This window comes from Malania oleifera, chromosome 8, assembly GCF_029873635.1.
Source record: "Malania oleifera isolate guangnan ecotype guangnan chromosome 8, ASM2987363v1, whole genome shotgun sequence".
Taxonomy (NCBI): domain Eukaryota; kingdom Viridiplantae; phylum Streptophyta; class Magnoliopsida; order Santalales; family Ximeniaceae; genus Malania; species Malania oleifera.
In genome coordinates, this window is record NC_080424.1 from 96,252,408 (window position 1) to 96,272,442 (window position 20,035).

The 20,035-nt window shown below is 34.3% G+C and overlaps 2 protein-coding genes across 4 annotated transcripts; one reads left to right on the top strand and one right to left on the bottom strand.

The window, feature by feature from the left end:
- Positions 1–2,593: 2,593 nt before the first annotated feature.
- Positions 2,594–17,216, bottom strand: LOC131163021 (uncharacterized). 3 transcript variants are annotated; one of them, XR_009138902.1, is made up of 7 exons: positions 16,908–17,152; positions 16,685–16,792; positions 16,459–16,589; positions 15,943–16,043; positions 15,107–15,166; positions 4,403–5,016; positions 2,594–3,621 (listed from the first exon to the last, which is right to left on the bottom strand). XR_009138902.1 is itself a non-coding variant. In XM_058119708.1 (6 exons), exons 1-6 carry the CDS (start codon positions 17,128–17,130, stop codon positions 14,034–14,036), a joined length of 708 nt encoding a protein of 235 aa, XP_057975691.1. In that variant the 5' UTR covers positions 17,131–17,216; the 3' UTR covers positions 13,877–14,033. The 3 variants fall into 3 exon arrangements, 2 of the variants coding, with proteins under 2 accessions (XP_057975691.1, XP_057975692.1); XM_058119708.1 differs by lacking the exons at positions 2,594–3,621; positions 4,403–5,016 and adding an exon at positions 13,877–14,118 and having other exon boundaries at positions 16,908–17,216; XM_058119709.1 differs by lacking the exons at positions 2,594–3,621; positions 4,403–5,016 and adding an exon at positions 14,074–14,118 and having other exon boundaries at positions 15,948–16,043.
- On the top strand, positions 2,706–5,309 carry LOC131163019 (uncharacterized). The gene is made up of 2 exons (XM_058119707.1): positions 2,706–3,556; positions 4,383–5,309. Exons 1-2 carry the CDS (start codon positions 3,160–3,162, stop codon positions 5,006–5,008), a joined length of 1,023 nt encoding a protein of 340 aa, XP_057975690.1. The 5' UTR covers positions 2,706–3,159; the 3' UTR covers positions 5,009–5,309.
- Positions 17,217–20,035: the final 2,819 nt, after the last annotated feature.

A 20,035-nucleotide genomic window follows, 5' to 3' on the forward strand; every position in this document is an offset into this window, starting at 1 on the left:
GGGACTTTCTTGCAAACCGAAAATGAGTTCCTAACATTAGTTTTTTAATTCTTTTTGAACACTTTGTTGTCTAAATACTTCATTATCTAGATTTAATTTTTGTTAATCAAATCATTTATTTCATTCATATTTTTTAATTAAAATTTTTAAAAATGAACATATGATTTTAAGATACAATTAAAATAAAAATATTAATTATTTTCTTTAAAAAAATGGAAAAATAATAAAAATTATTTAAAAAATATTTTATTATTTTTCAATGGCCATATACAGTACAATTATTCTTGTACACTAATAATGGGTTTTGTAATATAATAATTCAGTAAAACAATAATAATATCATTTCTTGTTATCACATCTTAATTCTAGTTTTTTTTTTTTTTGTCCTAATTATACATTTTTTATTTAATTCAATGATAAAAATAAACATTTGTTCGATCAAGTTTTTTTTTTGTCATAAAAACATTAAACAAGCACATCACTATTTTCAGTTTTCAAATTTTTATATATTTTCAGCTTTGTTTTTGAATTTTGATAGAAATGCCAAATGATTCTTAAGTATTTTATTTATTTATTATCTATTAGAGACTCGTAATCTTCATGCGCACAATTATTTGTGTATACATATGGAAACATAGACTACATAGTTGTGTATAAGACTTCAATTTTAAGTGGCAGCTTCGAACTTGAGCTCAAATCATTCAAGCACATATGAAAATATATAAAATTGTTCATCCTAACAATATGGATAAGATTAAACTTGAATATGAATTTAATCTCTACTCTTTCATACTACATCTTATCTAAATCTAAATTTAATATTTCTTCGGGCACAAGGTTATTTTTTAGGATACCTTTCAAAAACTAGAATTTGAGACTTTCATGTTAGAGTTCTCAAATATAGACCTTGAAAGAATAGAAAAGAGTATAGGGTGAAGGAAGGAATAACTCCAAATGCATGTGTAGCCTAAGCCAATCACTATTATAAAAAAAAAACACACACACACACACACTTTTTTGTACTAATTTATGTTAGGAATATTAGCAGATCAAATCAAGCTCAAGATTCTGAGTTATAAAAAAATATGTTCCGCAACCCTTTTCATGTATATTGTATATTATTAAAATTATTTAAAATATAAAAAAATATTAAATCTTAGGCCTTGTTTGGAACTCAAAAAATATTAAAGAAAGAAAAAAAAACATTAAAATACTCACATTATCATGTAATTATCAAGGAAAGTGAGAAAAAATAAAAAATACATACAATATATGAACAAAAAATTTATTTTACATATATTTGACATTTACTTCCTAATTTTTACACATAGTAAAACAAACTTTTGTATTTGATAGTATTTTATATATAAAAAAAATATTAAGGAAAATAAATTTTATTCTTATTTTTCTTTCTTTTTCTTTTTTCAAATAAAATACTTAATCCAAATAGAGTTAGAGTCTATTTAGATTAACGATTTTATGGTCAGGGGAAAAAAAGAAAGGAAAATAAAGAAAAAACTCATTTTCCCTATAATTTTCCTAAATTCGAATCAAAGTTTAAAATTCATACTTTCAAACGCAACGTCAATATTCATGCATGCGCAACATACACTTAAATCTTGTATATATACATGCAAAAAAACATGCGACTAAATCTCATGAGCAAAACAATAAATTAAAAAATAACATAATTTGAGTAAAAAAATTATTAATCTGTTATCAAATAAGTAAAAATAAAAAAAAAAATTGACATTTAAATTAGAATAAGTCCACGACTCTAGTTACATTTGATTTATAAAACATTTAATCATTAAGAATAGAATAATAACAAAGTTCCAAAAGTTTACCTCAAAAATATATTGTCGGGATTAAGTAAATAGCAATGCAAAAAATTCTCATTAACGTATAATATAAAATAAATAAAAAATAGGATAATTATTCCTAAATTTTGGCATGAGTATGTCCACTCCTATCGTATTAGTAACTTGTTGAGTGGGATAACACGAGATTTTGTATGAATAACTTTTTCTAAATTATTATATTTGCATATAACTGATTGCATCACCATCTTATTTCATTATATTCTTAAGAATAAATATTTCAATCACCAAGTAAAAATACAAAACTTTATCCTTAATTTTATAATAAAATATTTTGGTACATAACATCTTAAAAAATCTCCAAAAAAAAATTGATCAAAATCAAGGTAGGAATGAAATTGCTTTGCAATGCAATTAATGCATTTGATTAAAATGCTAGTTTCAATTTATTTCCAAAGTATAAATGCAATTTCATTCCTAAAATTTGATACCATTTCCAGCTTAATTTCTCAAATCAAATTAGGGATTAGAATTGTGTGAATTTGAACAAAATATAATATAAAATTATATTAAAATTTGTCTATATAGATCCAAGCACTAACCCCAAAATCTATACTCCAAAATGCTAAAGGTTGGGGTTGAGGCATGAATTTAGGACTTTAAATTAGGATGAATTAAAAAAATTTTAATATAATTTTGTATTAAATGTTGACCAAATACACACAAATTCAAGATATTAAAAATTAAGAGAAACAAATATGAATGATGTATAAAATTAAATTTTAATTTATTAATTTACTATATATCTTTTTTTTATTTTTTATAATCAAAAATAAAAAATTTAAAAAGGCTAATTACCTGATATTCCCTGCGTTTATCCAAGACGGGCCCCAAGTCTTCTTCTTCATATCTACCGCTCCTTAACTCCCGCTGAGAGCGCAAGGATAACGTGTACAACCGGAACCAAATAAAAAACAAGGGAGTACGAAGTATCGGGCGAGGCGGTGTCATGAAGAGCGCCTTTTCTGGTGGGAGCCATTCCTCGTCACTTTCTACAATGAAAAGGACAAGTTGGGCAGAGATATGAAATGGCAGTAGTCGTGGACTCCTTCATTACCTTCCTTTTCAATTTTCATCAATGCCAAGACCCAAGGCCAAGGCCAAGGCCACCAAGCTGGATACGATTCATCTGTTCTCTAGAGCGTTGGTTTGGTGTGTGGCTGTCTTTCCTTATCCCCAACTACACCCCACTCCCTTCATAAGCTTCCTCTCCCCCCCTCCCACACACAATGTCTCGCATCATTTGCTTCACTTCCTTCTATTCCCCTCCTGAGTTTTCATGTCATTCGGTAGCATGTCGGGTGCAGAGAATGGCCTGGTGGAAGCCCCTGCATGGCCGGAGCTGAAGCTCCCGGACCTGCTGTTTACCGACACTGCTCGGGAGCTCCATGCAGCTATAGAAAATGAGTGGGATTCACTTCAGCGGTCAGCATGCCAAACAGCAGCGGGACGAGCGCTGTGGAAGCATGTCATCCATGACCCGCTTGCAGGGTTGCTTGCTGGAGAGACATACCTAAGAAGCCTCCACGAGAAGATAAAGAAGGACCGGCTTAATAATGCCCGAGAGGTCTCCGGTGTGATTCTGGCAGTTCGAACCCTCTGGTTTGATACCAAACTTGAAGCTGCTCTCAAGTCCTTCAATGGTGGAGAAACACAGGTGGTGTTGCTCGGTGCAGGTTTGTGATTACACAAGTCTTTCTTGGCTCCTTGCATTTTAGTGCTTCGCATATTTGATTGCATCCTAATACCCAAACAAAGAAGAATAAAGGCAAAAAGATTACACAGATAAAAATAGGTGACCGAAATGGAACAAATAAATTCCTTTGCCTCAATGGACTTAATTCCATTCAGCTGATGATATAGCACCATTAGGGGATATAGAACTGCATACTGTAATTTCTCTAGCAAAACCAAACCAGTATAATGACTAATGATGCTTGTTTTGGACAATTGCCGAGGCCACCAGTCTGTAGTCTTTTGTGGCAGAATGTTATTTGGATTAATCATTGTAGCAAGAAAATGTATCATGTTCACCATGGAGAGGCATAGAAAGGTCCAACCAGCCCAAATGCTGGGCCAGCCAATTCAGGAACTTTTAGAAATGGTTTTAGATTAACTTGAAATATATCATCAGTATAGCATCAAGGAGAACTAGAGAGGGGCCAAGGCTGAAGTTTATAAAATTATAATTTGCCTATAATATAAATTTGCCAACTGCAATTTATGTATATTCATTATAACCACTTTTATATAGCCCCTTTATAAGTCCATACTGTCATCCTCCCCATATAAGATCCCTGATTCCCTATATCCTTCTCTAGATAGCATGTGTCTTAGCAGATGGTTGTGTGGTCTTTTTGAGAGAAGTTGTCCTCATCTAGGAAATGAAAACGTGTTTTTAGTCAATAAAAATTTTGTTCTATTTTATTCTTTTAAAAAATTTCCAAACACAATTAAAATTTCAAAACAAAATAAATCCAATTCTTATTTTTGTATATGTAGGAATGGATGCAAGGGCGTACCGTTTAAGTTGCCTAAAGGAAAGCCACGTCTTTGAGATTGATTTTCCTGAAGTCTTGCAGATGAAAGCCACTCTTCTACGGGCAGCTACAGAATCAATAAATGAAAATCATCTTGTTCTGGAAGCAAAATCGTTGAACAGAGTGGCCGCTGACATTAGAGACAGTGACTGGCTCGAAAAGCTTCAAAAATCAGGTTACGTATTAGATAAGAATACAGTGTGGGTTCTAGAAGGTATCCTCTACTACCTCTCGCACTCGCATGCTATGCAAGTGTTGAATCTCATAGCTGACAACTGCGCTCTTACCCAGACAGTCCTCTTAGCAGATTTTATGAACAAACCATCGACCACAATCCCCAATTCCATATTCCATTTCTATAGCGATTGGCCTGATCATCTCCTTCCCTCTTTGGGGTTTTCGGATGTTAAGCTTTCACAAATAGGAGACCCAGATGCCAATTTTGGGCTCATGCATGACCCATTAAATCTGTTCAATAAGCTCCGCAGCTTGCCTCGGTCAATGCAGACTCACCCAGATGACGGAACACCGTGCCGTCGCTTATATCTGGTGCAGGCTTCTGGTTCACCCAATAAAACTATTCCTTAAGAGACAAACTGGATTCGAACAGAGATACCACACATGTTAGCTTCGATTACAGTGTAGGGGTAGGCAATCATTGTTTGCTACTGTTGCCTAGAGAAAAGAAATGCATTGGTGCAACAAAAATTGCAGAACATCTTATTTAATTTATGGACTCAGAATATTTTTAACAGGGGAAACTGCACCTACTCCCCCTCCCACTCCAAAAAATGGAAGAAAAACACCTTAGCTTCAGCAATGAAATTCCATTTATCATACAGAATATGAGGGAGAAAATTCGAACTGATATGAATGATGTCTTTAATTTTGAACTGGTTGGCTTGCAACAGGTTTTAAAAAAAATACAAAGAAACATTGTTTTGAAAGGCCTGCTCAGCACAGGATTTTCATTGCTCGCCCAAAAAGCTGGTGACTTTTCACAGCACAAAACAAAAATAGGTGGGCGATGGGAACCACACGTTTCATTAGTTGTGTGAAGTTAATAACTTATCATCTTTTATGGTCATTAGAAATTGGGATGCTCTACAGAAATTTGCTTCCTCAAAAGACAAGATAAGGCACCGCTTAGATACATTCTGATAATGCAGGCTAAAGCCTCAGTCCAGATACAAAGAAGAAAACTCCAAGTGCACAAGGCAACCATGTCATGTCAAGAGATTGGGAGAGGGTGTTTCCATGGCTTGAACCTGTGACTGAGTTTGAGTGGAAATCCCTTAATATTGGGTCAAGGCTCACCCTTAATCAAGATAATAACAAAATTAAAAAAGCAATGAATTATTTCATAATTCAGGCCTAATGCATGCAAAGTACTTTCCTGGACAAGGTGCTGTAAGCAACAAGACAGGCGTCAATTTCCAATTGTACAGGAAGAAGGGCAAATTAAGTAGCTTCTATAGAGACCATAAGAGACACCATATATGCTACCACAGATTTATTGTTACTTGCTCTAATTACATTTCAGACAGCTGCCATGTGCATTTTTACTGAAATGCCAAACTTGGGTGTGACCCAATGAACTAAAAGATTTTATTAAGAAAATACTGTGCTGAGATTAAGCATATGGTATCAACAGTTGCACCTGTTCTTATTCATGACAAACATGCATCCAGGTCCCCCAAAATAAGTGCAAAAGACTTCAACAGGCTACCAGAAAGCAAAAGAACACAAATAGAAAAATAGCAGCAGCATCCATATGCCTTATGTAAGGTTGGATCTGCTTCCAAGTTCCAACACACACCCCCTCTGAGGGAGGCATGGAGGGAGGGAAAGAGAGAAATTTCTTATCAAAGGCAACAATATAATTTAACTTCAAAACTTCATAATCATCGTGGTATTATATATTTTTTACATTAAAATATCATCCATAATTTAAGGCAATGTGCTCATACTATAATGCCAGAAAAATTATAGATAATTATCTAACCTGGAAAATGTTGAGAATTCCACTTGTGAGTTTGTCCCACATTGGAAAATTTAAGTGAATGATGGGCACTTATATATATGGTTGGACCCAAGACCCAATAGACTTAAACTTTTGGATCAAGTTGATGTTCATCCATGTGTATCAAGTCCACCTATGGGCCCCTCCGATGCTAACAACTGGTATCAGAGCTTGGTTCATATAAAATATGAAAGACAATGTAAGTACTATGTGTAAGCTCACAGCTTCAAATTATTTAATTTGGAAACTAAAAATGGAGGATATTCTTTATTGTAAGGATTTATTTGATCCGATTGAGTTGGGTAGTAATAAGCCGGAAAAACAAATTGAAACTGACTGGAAGAAAATGCATAGGAAAGCAGTTGGCAAAATCAGACAGTGGGTGGATAATAGTGTTTTTCATCATGTGGCTCAAGAGACAAATGGCCAAATACTTTGAAAGAAGTTGGAGAGTCTTTATGAGAGAAAGATTGCTCACAACAAAGCTTGTGCAATTAGAAAGCTTGTAAATTTGAAGCTTAGAGAAAGAAAATTTGTTACTGAGCATTTGAGCAATTTCCAAAATTTGATAAACCAATTAACCAACATGAAGATAATTTTAGATGATGAACTACAAGCTTCGTTGCTATTAAGTTCTTTACCAGATAATTGTGAGACTCTAGTAATATCTCTTAGCAACTCAACCCCAAACGGTGTGTTGACCCTATCGTTTGTTAAAGATAGTTTGTTTAATGAAGAGACCAGAAAGAAAGAAATGGGTATAGATAATACCCAAGTACTTGTTACAGAAGATAGGGGGAAAAGCCAATACAAAAATGAAAGAGGTAGAATTAAAAGTAGAAGCAAGTCAAGGTCAAGATTTAAAAATCTTGAGTGTCATTATTGTGGTAAAAATGGTCATATCAAGAAGTACTATTACAAGTGAAAGAAAGAAAATAAAAGTAACACTGACAAGTAAGAAAAGAAAGATCAGGATAATAATGATCGTGTTGCCACTACTGTTGGAGATTATTTGATTCTTGCTTATGATGATAATGTAATTAGTATTGCCTGTAATAAAATTAGTTGGGTGGTTGACCACAGTGCCTCTTTTCACGTGACATCAAGGAAGGATTTCTTCAGTTCATATACTTTCGGTGACTTTGGAGTTTTGAAGATGGAAAACGATGCAATGGTACCGATAATTGGCACTCGAACTGTTTGCTTAAAGACCAACAATGGAACATAATTGATACTCAATAATGTCAGGCATGCTCCTAGTGTTCGTCTGCATTTGATCTCTACTGGAAGACTTGATGATGATGGATATTGCAACTTCTTTGATAATGGACAATGGAGACTTACCAGAGGAAATTTAATTGTGACCCAAGGTAACAAATTTTCTAATTTATATTTTATGAATGTTTCTATTTGCTTGAATTCTATGAATGCAGTTGATAGCGATATCACATCAGAGTTATGGCACAAGCGACTCAGACACATAAGTGAAAAAGGACTCGAATGCTTGGCCAAGAAGAATTTGCTGTCAGGTTTAAATGGTGCAAAACTAAAAATATGTATTCACTGTTTGGCCGGGAAGCAAAAAAGGGTTTCATTTAAGAGTCATCCTCTTTCCATAAAAACAGAGTTACTTGAGTTGATTCATTCAGATGTTTGTGGCCTAATGAAGGTAAGGATACTTCATGGTGCACTTTATTTTGTTACTTTTATTGATAATCATTCAAGAAAGCTTTGGGTTCATGCTTTGAAATCCAAAGATCAAGTGCTTGATATGTTTAAAGATTTTCAGGCTTTAGTTGAGCGAAAAACAGGAAAGAAGATAAAATGTATTCGCACTTATAATGGTGGCAAATATTGTAGTCCATTTGATGTGTACTATAGACAACAGGGCATCCGACATCAGAAGACACCTCCTAAGACTCCTTAGTTGAATGGTTTGGCAGAAAGGATGAACAGAACACTGGTAGAGAGAGTCAGATGTTTGCTTTCAGAAGCAAAACTACCTAGATCATTTTGGGGTGAGGCATTATATACTGTTGTTCATGTAATTAACTTGTCTCCTACTGTTGCACTGCAGACTGATGTCCCTGACAGAATCTGGTACGGGAAGGATGTTTCCTATGACCATCTACGTGTGTTTGGCTGCAAAGCATTTGTTCATGTGCCTAAAGATGAAAGGTCCAAGTTAGATGTTAAGGCAAGGCAATGCATTTTTATAGGGTATGGTCAGGATGAGTTTGGCTACAGGTTTTATGATCCAGTGAAAAAGAAACTTGTGAGAAGCCATGATGTAGTCTTCATGGAGGATCAAACCATTGAAGACATTGGCAAGACAGAAAATTCTCAGTTTTAGGATAGTGATGGCTCAGTTGACTTGGGATCCGATTCATTCTGAAAATTTTCCTGATACAGTTGAGATTGGCAATCAGTATGATACAGAGGTAGATGTTCAGAATGATCATGTAGTGGAAGATCACGAAACTATTGATGAGGAAGGTAGTTAGACTATTAAACCACCTACAGCTTCACTCAAGAGGTTTACCAGAGACCGACAGCCCTCCACGAGATATCCTACAGATGAGTATGTTCTTCTAACCAATGAAGGAGAACCACAGTGTTATAAATAACCCATTGAAAGTGAGCAAAAGCAACAATGGTTTAGTGCAATGGAAGATGAAATGAAATCTCTGCTTGAAAACCACACTTTTGAGCTGGAAAAATTACCTAAAGGTAAGAGAGCTTTAAAAAATCGGTGGGTCTATAGATTAAAACAAAAGGAGAATTCTTCACTCCCACGGTACAAAGCTAGATTAGTTATCAAAGGCTTCAGTCAGAAAAAGGGGATTGATTTTGGGGAGATTTTCTCACCAATAATGAAAATGTCGTCAATCCATGTTGTTTTAAGCTTGGCTGCTAGTCTTGATTTGGAGGTTGAGCAGATGGATTTGAAAATTGCTTTCCTCCATGGTGATCTCAAGGAAGAATTCTCTTCCTGTTTTAATCTATAGACTCACCGATTTTTCAAAGCTCTCTTATCTTTAGGTAATTTTACCAGCTCAAAAGTGTGGTTGTCATGCAGAGATTTCATTTCAACTTCCATTGCACTAAACCATTGTTGCTTCTGCTCACTTTCAATGGCTTCTTCATAACACTCTGGTTCTCCCTCATCAGTTAGAAGAACATACTCATCTATATGATATCTTGTAGAGGGCTTTCGATCTCAAGTAGACCTCCTCAGTGAAGTTGTAGGTGGTTCAATAGTCGAAGTACCTTCCTCATCAATAGTTTCGCGATCTTCCACCACATGATCATTCTGAACATCTGCCTATGTATCATACTGATTGTCAATCTCAACTGTATCAGGAAAATTTTCAGAAGAAATCGAATCCCAAGTCAACTGAGCCATCACAATTCTAAAACTAAGAATTTTTTGTCTTGCCAATGTCTTCAATAGTTTGATCCTCCAGAAAGACTACATCACGGCTTCTCACAAGTTTCATTTCCATTGGATCATAAAACCTGTAGCCAAACCCATCCTGACCCAACCCAATAAAAATGCACTGCCTTGCCTTGACATCTAACTTGGACTTTTCATCTTTAGGCACATAAACAAATGCTTTGCAACCAAACACACGTAGATGGTAATAGGAAACATCCTTCCCATACCAGATTTTGTCAGGGACATCAGTCTGTAGCGCAACAGAAGGAGATAAGTTAATTACATGAACAACAGTATATAATGCCTCACCCCAAAATGATCTAGGTAGTTTTGTTTTTGTAAGCAAACATCTGACTCTCTCTACCAGTTTTCTGTTCATCCTTTTTGCCAAACCATTCAACTGAGGAGTCTTAGGAGGAGTCTTCTGATGTCGGATGCCCTGTTGTCTACAGTAGACATCAAATGGACCACAATACTCACCACCATTATCAGTGCATACATTTTATCTTCTTTCCTGTTTCTCTCTCAACTAAAGCCTAAAAATCTTTAAACATATCAAGCACTTGATCTTTGGATTTCAAAGCATGAACTCAAAGCTTTCTTGAATGATCATCAATAAAAGTAACAAAATAAAGTGCACCACGAAGTACCCTTACCTTCATTGGACCACAAACATTTGAATGAATCAACTCAAGTAACTTTGTTTTTCTGGAAGGAAGATGACTCTTAAATGAAACCCTTTTCTGCTTCCCAGCCAAACAGTGAACATATATTTTTAGTTTTGCACCATTTAAGCCTAACAGCAAATTCTTATTGGCCAAGCAATCGAGTCCTTTATCACTTATGTGACTGAATCGCTTATGTTATAACTCTAATGTGATATCGCTATCAACTGCATTCACAGAATTCAAGCAAATAGAAGCATTCATAAAATATAAATTAGAAAATTTGTTACCTTGGGCCACAATTAAATTTCATCTGGTAAGTCTCCATTGTCCATTACCAAATAAGTTGCAATATCCATCATCATCACGTCTTCCAGCAGAGATCAAATGCAGACGAACACTAGGAGCATGCTTGACATTATTGAGTACCAATTATGTTCCATTGTTGGTCTTTAAGTAAACAGTTCCAGTGCCAACTATCGGTACCACAGCATCATTTCCCATCTTCAAAACTCCAAAGTCACCAGAAGTATATGAACTAAAGAAATCCTTCCTTGATGTCACGTGAAAAGAGGCACCGCTGTCAACCACCCAACTAATTTCATTACAGGCAACTACATTATCATCATAAGCAAGAACCAAATCATCTCCAACAGTAATGGACACACGATCATTATTATCTAGATCCTTCTTTTCTTGCTTGTCACTGTTACTTTTATTTTCTCTCTTCCACTTGTAACAGTACTTCTTGATATGACCATTTTTACCACAATAATGATACTCAAAATTTTTAAATCTTGACCTTGACTTGCTTCTACTTTTACTTCTACCCCTTTCATTTTTGTATCAGCTTCTCCCCTTATCTTCTGTAACAAGTACCTAAGTATTATCTGTTGGGCTTTTGTGGAGCCTAGTTGTGTTAAATTTGGATAATGACACGACCTTTATTTAATGAGAGAATTCTATCCTAACGCTTAGTCCATGGAGCGAAGGCTTGGGCCATAGGCAACGCCCCTGGGAAAATTTTTTGGGCCTATTCGGAACGGAACCCTATGCGCAACATATAAAAGGATTGCATTTGGGTGATTAGGGTTTGTGATCAAACTTCGCGAGAGAGTGAGGGAGAATATTGTACTGCTGCACTCTCTGTAATATTTCTCCCTGATAATAGTGAAATCCCTACAACTCCGTGGACGTAGGCAAAATTGCCGAACCACATAAATACTGTCTTGTACGTGTGATTCATTTTTCTTTGACGTGTATTCTTTCTCTATTTTGTTTCTCACAGGTTTCGGAATTTGTTTTTAATTCCCAACATTATTTATACCCATTTCTTTCCTTCTGGTCTCTTTATTAAACAAGCTATCTTTAACAAACGACAGGGTCAACACACCGTTTGGGGCTGAGCTGCTAAAAGATACTACAAGACTCTCCCAATTATCAGGCAAAGAACTTAATAGCAACAAAACTTGTAGTTCATCATCTAAAATTATCTTCATGTTGGTTAGTTGGTTTACCAAATTCTAGAAATCGCTTAAAAGCAGATTTTCTTTCTCTAAGCTTCAAATTTACAAGCTTTCTAATTGCAAAAGCTTTGTTGTGAGCAGTCTTTCTCTCATAAAGACTCTCCAACTTCTTCCAAAGTATTTGGGCATCTGTCTCCTGAGCCACATGATGAAAAACACTATTATCCACCCACTATCTGATTTTGCCAACTGGTTTCCTATGCATTTTCTTCCAGTCAGCATCAGTTTGTTTTTCCAGCTTATCGCTACCCAACTCAATCGGATCAAATAAATCCTTACAATAAAGAATATCCTCTATCTTTGGTTTTCAAATTGAATAATTTGAAGCTATGAGCTTGCACATAGTACCTACATTGTCTTTCATATTTTATATGAACCAAGCTATGATACAACTTGTTGGGAAAGTAACAAGACAACTAACACAACAAATAAATCGTTCCCAAAAATTAAATCTATGACAAGCAAAAAAAACCAACCAACAATAATAATAAATCACACACCACGATAGGAACACCACGATTTTTAATGTGAAAAACCCCTCCAATGTGAAGGGTAAAAACCACAAGGCCTATGAGACCCAATAAAATCTCTACTATAATAGAAGCAAAAATTACAACAGTACAATCACCAAAAATGCTCACAAAGTTAGGGCAAAAAGGATTCCCAAAAGAATCGCGATAAAATAAGAATGAGCGGAAAGAAGTCACCCGAACTCAGTTACAGCTTTTGGGTCAAGTTGGTGTTCACCCATGTGTATCAAGCTCACTCATAGGCTCCTCTGGTCCTAAAAAGTGGTATCAGAGCCGACGGTTCGGAACTCTGGGTGAGCGACATCGTAAAAGTCGAGACGTGAAACTAATTCTTCTGACGTGGTAACAGTTAGAGGACCAAGTGTGTGATCGAGGCCAATAAGGACCATGTAGACCTGGGATGGATCTCAATAGGGTCAAGACGTAGGAGGTCGGATTGGTTTGGAGGCACGTGGAATGCAATCCGAGGCACGTAAAGCGCAAGTGGTAAGGCCCACTTGGGCAACTGTTGGAAAATTGGGCTTACTCCCATAAGGGAGACAGTTTCCGTTTAAGGGGGAGCAATTGGAGCTCACAAGTGAGGGGGAGATTTTTTAGAATTCCACTTGTGAGTTTATCCCACATTGAAAAATTTGATTGGATGATGAGTGTTTATATACATGGTTGGACCCAAGACTCAATAGGCTTAAGTTTTTGGGTCAAGTTGGTGTTCACCCATGTGTATCAAGTCCACCCATAGGCTCCTCCGATGCTAGTAGAAAAGTCCAATTGTCACCACATTATATCATCCATTGTCCTACAATTGAGGAATTCTCTTTATCTCCAACATAGTTTTTTAAACCAAGCAAGCAATATTTTGTACTGTCAATTTCGCAAGCAAGAAAACTTTGCTAACTACTAAATAAAACAAAAAGTGCCACATGGTTCAGATAGAGAATGGTCTAACAAAAGCAAATCCAGTTTTTGTACAATTACTAAAAACCAGATTGCTTTTTGTCTTTGGAATGCTTACCCATGGAACAATGAAATGTATACAGAATGATTAACATTCATCCAAAGATCTAATGCAAAGTTATTAGATTAGATTACTCATGCTCACACATGAAGCATAATCACACATTTTGTGTACATGAGAGAGAGAGAGAGAGAGAGATAATAAATATGAAAATAAAAATTAAAAATCAATATCAAAATAAAAATTACGGAGACATGGGAAAGCTAGGCCACAATATATAACTTCTACTTTCCAACAATGCTATAACCAAATAGAAAATTAATAAACAAATCAGGATCAATGGCACATTAATGAAAAAGAGAAAATCAAACAGAATTTATGTTAAGAATCTATCTTCCAACAATCAAAAATGTTGAAGCATCAAAATCCTTGAAGCGCAAAAGTGTATTACAATTCTGAAAGAAAACCAAAACCATCAAGCTTCTAGGCAACCCTGGACACCCTGCTCAAACTTATCAAAGGAAGATATGGCACTCACAAGTGCATCTACCACTTTCTCTCTGCGGCAAAAGCATAAAAGTAAACCAAGTGTCAAAAGTCACCCAATGAATATCATAAAGAGCCATAAGCTTTAACCAAACTTTAGTTGCCTAAGTTGTTCCTTAAGAGGAATGAACCCTACAATCTGCAGATTCACAAGTTCTCAGTGAATCCACATCAAAATTTTGGCTTTCTAGCAAACTAACTGGTAACTATCTGCCGCATATGCATCTTCACATAGATTGTGCACCAGATCACACATGTGCACACATGCTATTGGAGGCAAAAATTGGTAGAGATAGGGCTTGACTTGGGTCTCAAGACAACCCAACTGAACATTAAGCTAATACTTTTGTTGTGTTATAGATGTAACTAACACAACGTGTGTGGTTACCAACATTTTTTGGCTAAATACATACTATATTTGTATACTAGATTAAGATATATAACAAATATATGCTATGTATTAATATTAAAATATAATATAGCCAATTAGATGGCACCGTCAATCTCATGGCTTTCGCTTTCTTTAAACCTAAAGAACTTATACTCAAGCTTCTGCCTCCGCTTAGCAAATCAGTTACCTAAAACTAAATACGATTAATCAACTTTAAGTGAAAAATGATATACTTAAATTTCAATTCCATTACTATAAAATGACCAGGAATCTAGAACCAGCAACAAAAAACTCGAAAAAATTTGTCACATTTGCCAGGACACAATTGGGCATCAACCTTAACTTTAGGCCACCCAATTCAATTGCCAACTGTGACCTACGAATGTGTGAATGAGAATCTCTCTCTCTCTCTCTCTCTCTCTCTCACACACACACACACACACATTACAACTAAATAAGTTATTTCTTCGATGGACTTCATATACATACCGTTTCAGGCAACAATAAAAAAAAAATCCTATGAAACAAAAAATATAATAAAATAAAATTGCATATATTAGTGCACTATAAAATACTTCACAGTTCTTCAAGAACTTGACAAAAATACTTACCTGCTAGAAACAAGTTGAACATCAGCTTCATTTGCTACATTGTTAAGGGTGGTTAAAGATCTGTATAACCAGACAAGAAGCAATATTCAAAAATGTAAATAACAAAAATATAAAACATTAAAAGCATTAACAGAAAACATTTGTCAGGCAAGCATGCACACAAATACTAAAAGCATGAATTGTTCAAAACCATAGATAGCTCAAAAAGTTTCCAACAACAAAGTAGACAGTGTTTATACTTTATATATAAGGTAGAACTTTTGGCACTCTAGTATTAACTTTAGACACTCCATTTTCTCTTCTAGCTAGTCAAAAGGACAGCAATACTCACTTAAGTCCAGCAAGACTAGCCTAAAAAACTTTAAATACTAAGTGTTGTAAAACTACTAAACTCTGTAATCAAGCTCTGTCAACAAAAACAGTTAACATAAAATAAAATTATAGCAATCACAACAGATGCTCTCTAAACCTACACAATACTTTTCATACAATGTTCAAAGAAAAATTGTGGTAAGAGTTTCAAAAATAAAAACGACTGGTATTTTCTTACACAATTTTGGTGAATTTAAAGTAAATTGATTAGGTGGTTGCTATTTTTTTATTGAAAAGCTTAATTAAGGGTTTAGTCGTCAAAAATAAAAGGCTATTAATGTCTCTTCAGTTATGAAAAAGGGAGGATAAAGTGCTTAAAGCTAATATTAGAGTGCCAAATTGCCAATAGCTCCATCAATATGCATGCGAGTGATGGCAATTTTAAATGACAGCAATAAATGAGTTATGACAAAGATCAATTAATTGACAGCAAGAATATCATAATGATGCATTACAACAACTACCTTACAAGATCATCTAGCATAGCTTCAGCTTCCAACTTTGCAGGGTCATTATTGGCGAGCAATGAAGATGCATTCTTCACAATCAGTCTGAATGTACAAACCTGTATATTATAGGAATAATATGATAATTTAATTGCAAATCATGTACATACCTCCTAGACTAATCTTCCCTGCTTTATTTTTTTCCCCATCTACTTATTTATATTCATGATTAGCTGCTCTCAACTTCTCAGTTATCATAATAAGAATTTTCCACAATCTATTGTATATGTGTACTAACTATTAATGGCTCAGACAATGATAATAAGGTTGTCCCAATCTCTCCTTCTACGGAAAAATAAATACAATTGGACGCCTAACAACTTCATCATGTGTATCAAGGCAAATTAAATTCAATAAAAACCTGACCCATATAGAAGGTCTAAACAAGTTCACTATCTCTTTAAAGTGACAACTTAATTTAAAGCATACCAAGAAAGCCGCAACTGATTTATGCTATAGGAAACAAAAATAAACCTCAACTCCTGTACTAGCTTGAAACGCAACGAACAAGTTCCTCTCTTGCATAACGCAATCCCTAGCAGCAGATCTAAGCAGCCTCAGAACTTCCCCCATGTCCCTGTTCGAATCGTCAGAACCGCTCGGCGCTATCAAGAACTAACGAAATCAATCCCAAATTAACACAGAGAGAGAGAGAGAGAGAGAGAGAGAGAGAGAGAGAGAGAGAGAGAGAGAGACGAACTTAGCAAGCGATACGCAGTGCGAAGGCTTTCGCGGGAGGCATCGATAGGAGCGAAGAGGAACTTCGAGGCTTTCTTCTTTTGTTCTCTCAGCCAATCCTTCGGTCCCGCTGCATTCGCAGAGATAAGAAGAAGCACAGAGACTAAAGATCTACGAAGAAATTAGAGTTTCGGAGAGAGTGTGGAAGAACGTGAATAGAGAAAAAGAGATAAGTAATCACGCACAAATGCCAATGGTGAAGGCGGTTGCAGGAGGAGGAGGCACGAGCGCGAAAAAAGAGAGTAGGGCAGCGTCGCGGCGAGAGATCTTGATTCGAAACGGAGAAGGTTGAGGTTGGTGTTGATTGCGTTGAAGTTTAGGGAAGAGCTGCTTTGAAATAGGGATCTTTGGCGGGGATTGCACAGTGGGTGCGAGAGATGACGGGGAGGGGAGCACTGCGGGTCTCATGGTGTCTGATTTTCCGTTTTCTTTTTCTATTTTTTTCCGGCGGAGTGGATGAGTATTGAAGTAGTATTTTCCTAGCGGAAAAAATTGTTCTTAGAAATCGTTTACCGCTGTCAAATAAAAATAATAATTATAATCACAATAGTAATAATAATTCTCCAAAATTTATTTTATTTTGAAAATATAAATAATGTTCCCCTACTATCTCTGCCAGTTTGAAATTCAAAAATATTAAGAAAAGATAAATATAAAGAACTTTATATTTTCAATTTTAGTTAGCAAGAAAAGTAAAAATAAAAAATATACCAAGTCTATGAATAAAAATATAATTTTACAGATTATTAATATTTAATTTTTTAAAATTTTTGGTCATATTAAAATAAATTTTCATTCTTTATAGTATTTTATATAGAATGAAAATATAATAGAAAATAAGTTTCCTTCTTATTTTCCTTTACTTTTCTTTTCATAAATAAAATCATTAATTCAAATAAATTGCAAATGTTAGGAGTCATTTGGTATTGTTAGCCTTGGGGGCTACATAATCATATTTAATATGTTTTAATGATATTAATCTATTTGTGGTTCCTAATGTATTTTATCTTTGCAGATCATGTTTAGTACAGGTTCCAGTGACGAATTTATGAAGTACTAGATCAAAAGCAAAAATCGAATCGAGTAGACGTCGAATAGAAGAGATCATATGGACACTCACTCGGAAATGATTCAAGCACACACAAGGATGCTTAATGTAGAATTGTTTATTTGTAATGGGAGTGTTTGAGGTAATTTATTTTGCAACTCTTGCGGTTTTGTTTCTTACATAATTTATGAGTAAGAGTTGAGCAATTTGCATATACATATTATGACACTTGAGTTTATAGGTTTTCACTAAGTTGCAAACTCAATATTAATGGTTTTCAAAGATAAAACAAAGAGTTTGACAAAACATCTTATACTCAAATATGTTTTCAAATGAAACAAGTGTTAAGTGGTATTTGTGTTATAATCTTTTATATACTTAGTCTAAAATAAGTTTTATGTCCTAAAACCTTAAGAAAATTAAGTATATATTCATAATGACAAGTTTTAAATTATATGAGTGTTATAATCTTTTACAAATTTTGTACTAGTTGGGTCTAAAACCTTAGTTATGCACCTATCAAATTCCTAAATACCCTTTTGGTATCTGGGGCATAACTTTTGTTAGAAAAGTCAAAAAATGATGATCTTGATGTTTATGGAAAGTTAAGAAAAAATTTCACCACTTTCATGTTGATGACATTTTCTGATTTAGGGCACTCGTTGATGATTGAGTGCAACTGGTAGACGAATTCAGACAGAATGTTAACGATTGCTGGCAAAATGTTACTAGTCGACAAATGGGGTCACTAATCGATGAGTGGGGGCTACTAGTCGACTAATGAGGGTCAATAGTCGACGAGTGACATCGAGATTTAGTCCCCAATGGTTAGAAAACGACTAGTTCTTGAACCAATCAAAGGGGGATCACTCTCAACGGTCAAATAACGACTAGCAAGGGTTTCAAGTTATGAATACAAGTCCATAGACTTGTTTAGCATGGTTTTTATTATTATTACAAGTATATAGTGAAAAATATCTTTGAATCCAAAGCCTAAGTACTTTGCATTTTAGTTTTTCATTTCAAGTGTTCAATTATCTCTTACTTATTTATCTTGTGTGAATCATTACTTGAGAGATTAAGTGTGAGGTTTGTTTTGTATTTGCAATCAGCTCATTTAAGGAGCATTTCTTTGTAAATTATTTTCTTGTTGTAAGGTTATTTGTGAATTGTTTGGTGAAGGTTCTTTGTGAATCGAAGTGAAAGCTTTTGGTGAGCGCGGTAGGGATTTGTTCACAAGTGTAGGGATTTGTTCCCGAGTTGTTAGGCTTATCCGCTGGTGAAGGAGTATTCTTAGTGGAGTGAAATTTTTGGCTCGATACTAAAGCGTGGACGTAGGCTTAGTGCCGAACCACGTAAAAATTGCAATGTTAATCTTTCTCTACCCTTCCCTTTATTTTATTTGTCTTGTGCTTAATTTACATTGTATATATATATATATATATATATATATATATATATATATATATATATATATTTTGTGGTATAATTGCTTGCAATCTTGCCAATAATTTTATTTTGTAGAGAAAATCAAAATATGCGAAAATAGTCCATTCACCCCCCTTCTTACTCTATATACTCCCGAGTGAGACGATTAACAAGTATTACTGTAAAAAAATTAGAGAAACCAAAACCAAAATTCAAAAATAGAAAGTAAAAATTAGAAACTAGGAACTTAACATTTATAAAATTAATAAAAATTAAATACTTAATTATAAAGTTTTTATTTTCATCTTTAAAAAAAATATTATAAAATTATGATTAAAATTTTAAAAAAATAAAAATAATACAGATTAAAAATTACTATAATAAAAAAATTATTACAATTATTATACTTTTAAATTTTACTTTACAATAAAAATTTTATTGGACATGACAATTGAAAAAAGTAAAAGTACTTTGCAATTGGCTTTAGTATTATTATTTTAAATTTATGTATATTTCTTTTAATTATATTTAAATTTCATATGATCATTTAATTTTTATTTTAGTTTAAAATATATAAAATGAATAATTTAATCCAAAAAAACTATTTATAAATATTAAAATTTCTGCAATAAATTGTCCAAACAATTGAAAACGATAAAATTTGATTTTCAGTTTTTTGGCAAATAGTTGAAAATCAATAACAGAAATAATAAAACTGAGAACATAAACAAAAGTATTTTTATAATATATTTTTTCACTGTGAAGAATCATAAACAAAAAATAGAAACAATAACGATACCAAATAAGTCCTTAGCATCTCATAGCATAGATTTTAAG

What these genes read in the sequence shown, in the direction of transcription:
- LOC131163019 (XM_058119707.1), top strand. Translation starts at nt 3,160, where the DNA reads ATGTCATTCGGTAGCATGTCGGGTGCAGAGAATGGCCTGGTGGAAGCC. An exon ending in GGTGGTGTTGCTCGGTGCAG is followed by an intron (nt 3,557 to 4,382) that starts GTTTGTGATTAC and finishes TTGTATATGTAG; the next exon opens with GAATGGATGCAAGGGCGTAC.
- LOC131163021 (XM_058119708.1), bottom strand. Translation starts at nt 17,130, where the DNA reads ATGAGACCCGCAGTGCTCCCCTCCCCGTCATCTCTCGCACCCACTGTG. An exon ending in AAGCTAGTACAGGAGTTGAG is followed by an intron (nt 16,044 to 16,458) that starts GTTTATTTTTGT and finishes TATAATATACAG; the next exon opens with GTTTGTACATTCAGACTGAT. An exon ending in ATGCTAGATGATCTTGTAAG is followed by an intron (nt 15,167 to 15,942) that starts GTAGTTGTTGTA and finishes CTGGTTATACAG; the next exon opens with ATCTTTAACCACCCTTAACA.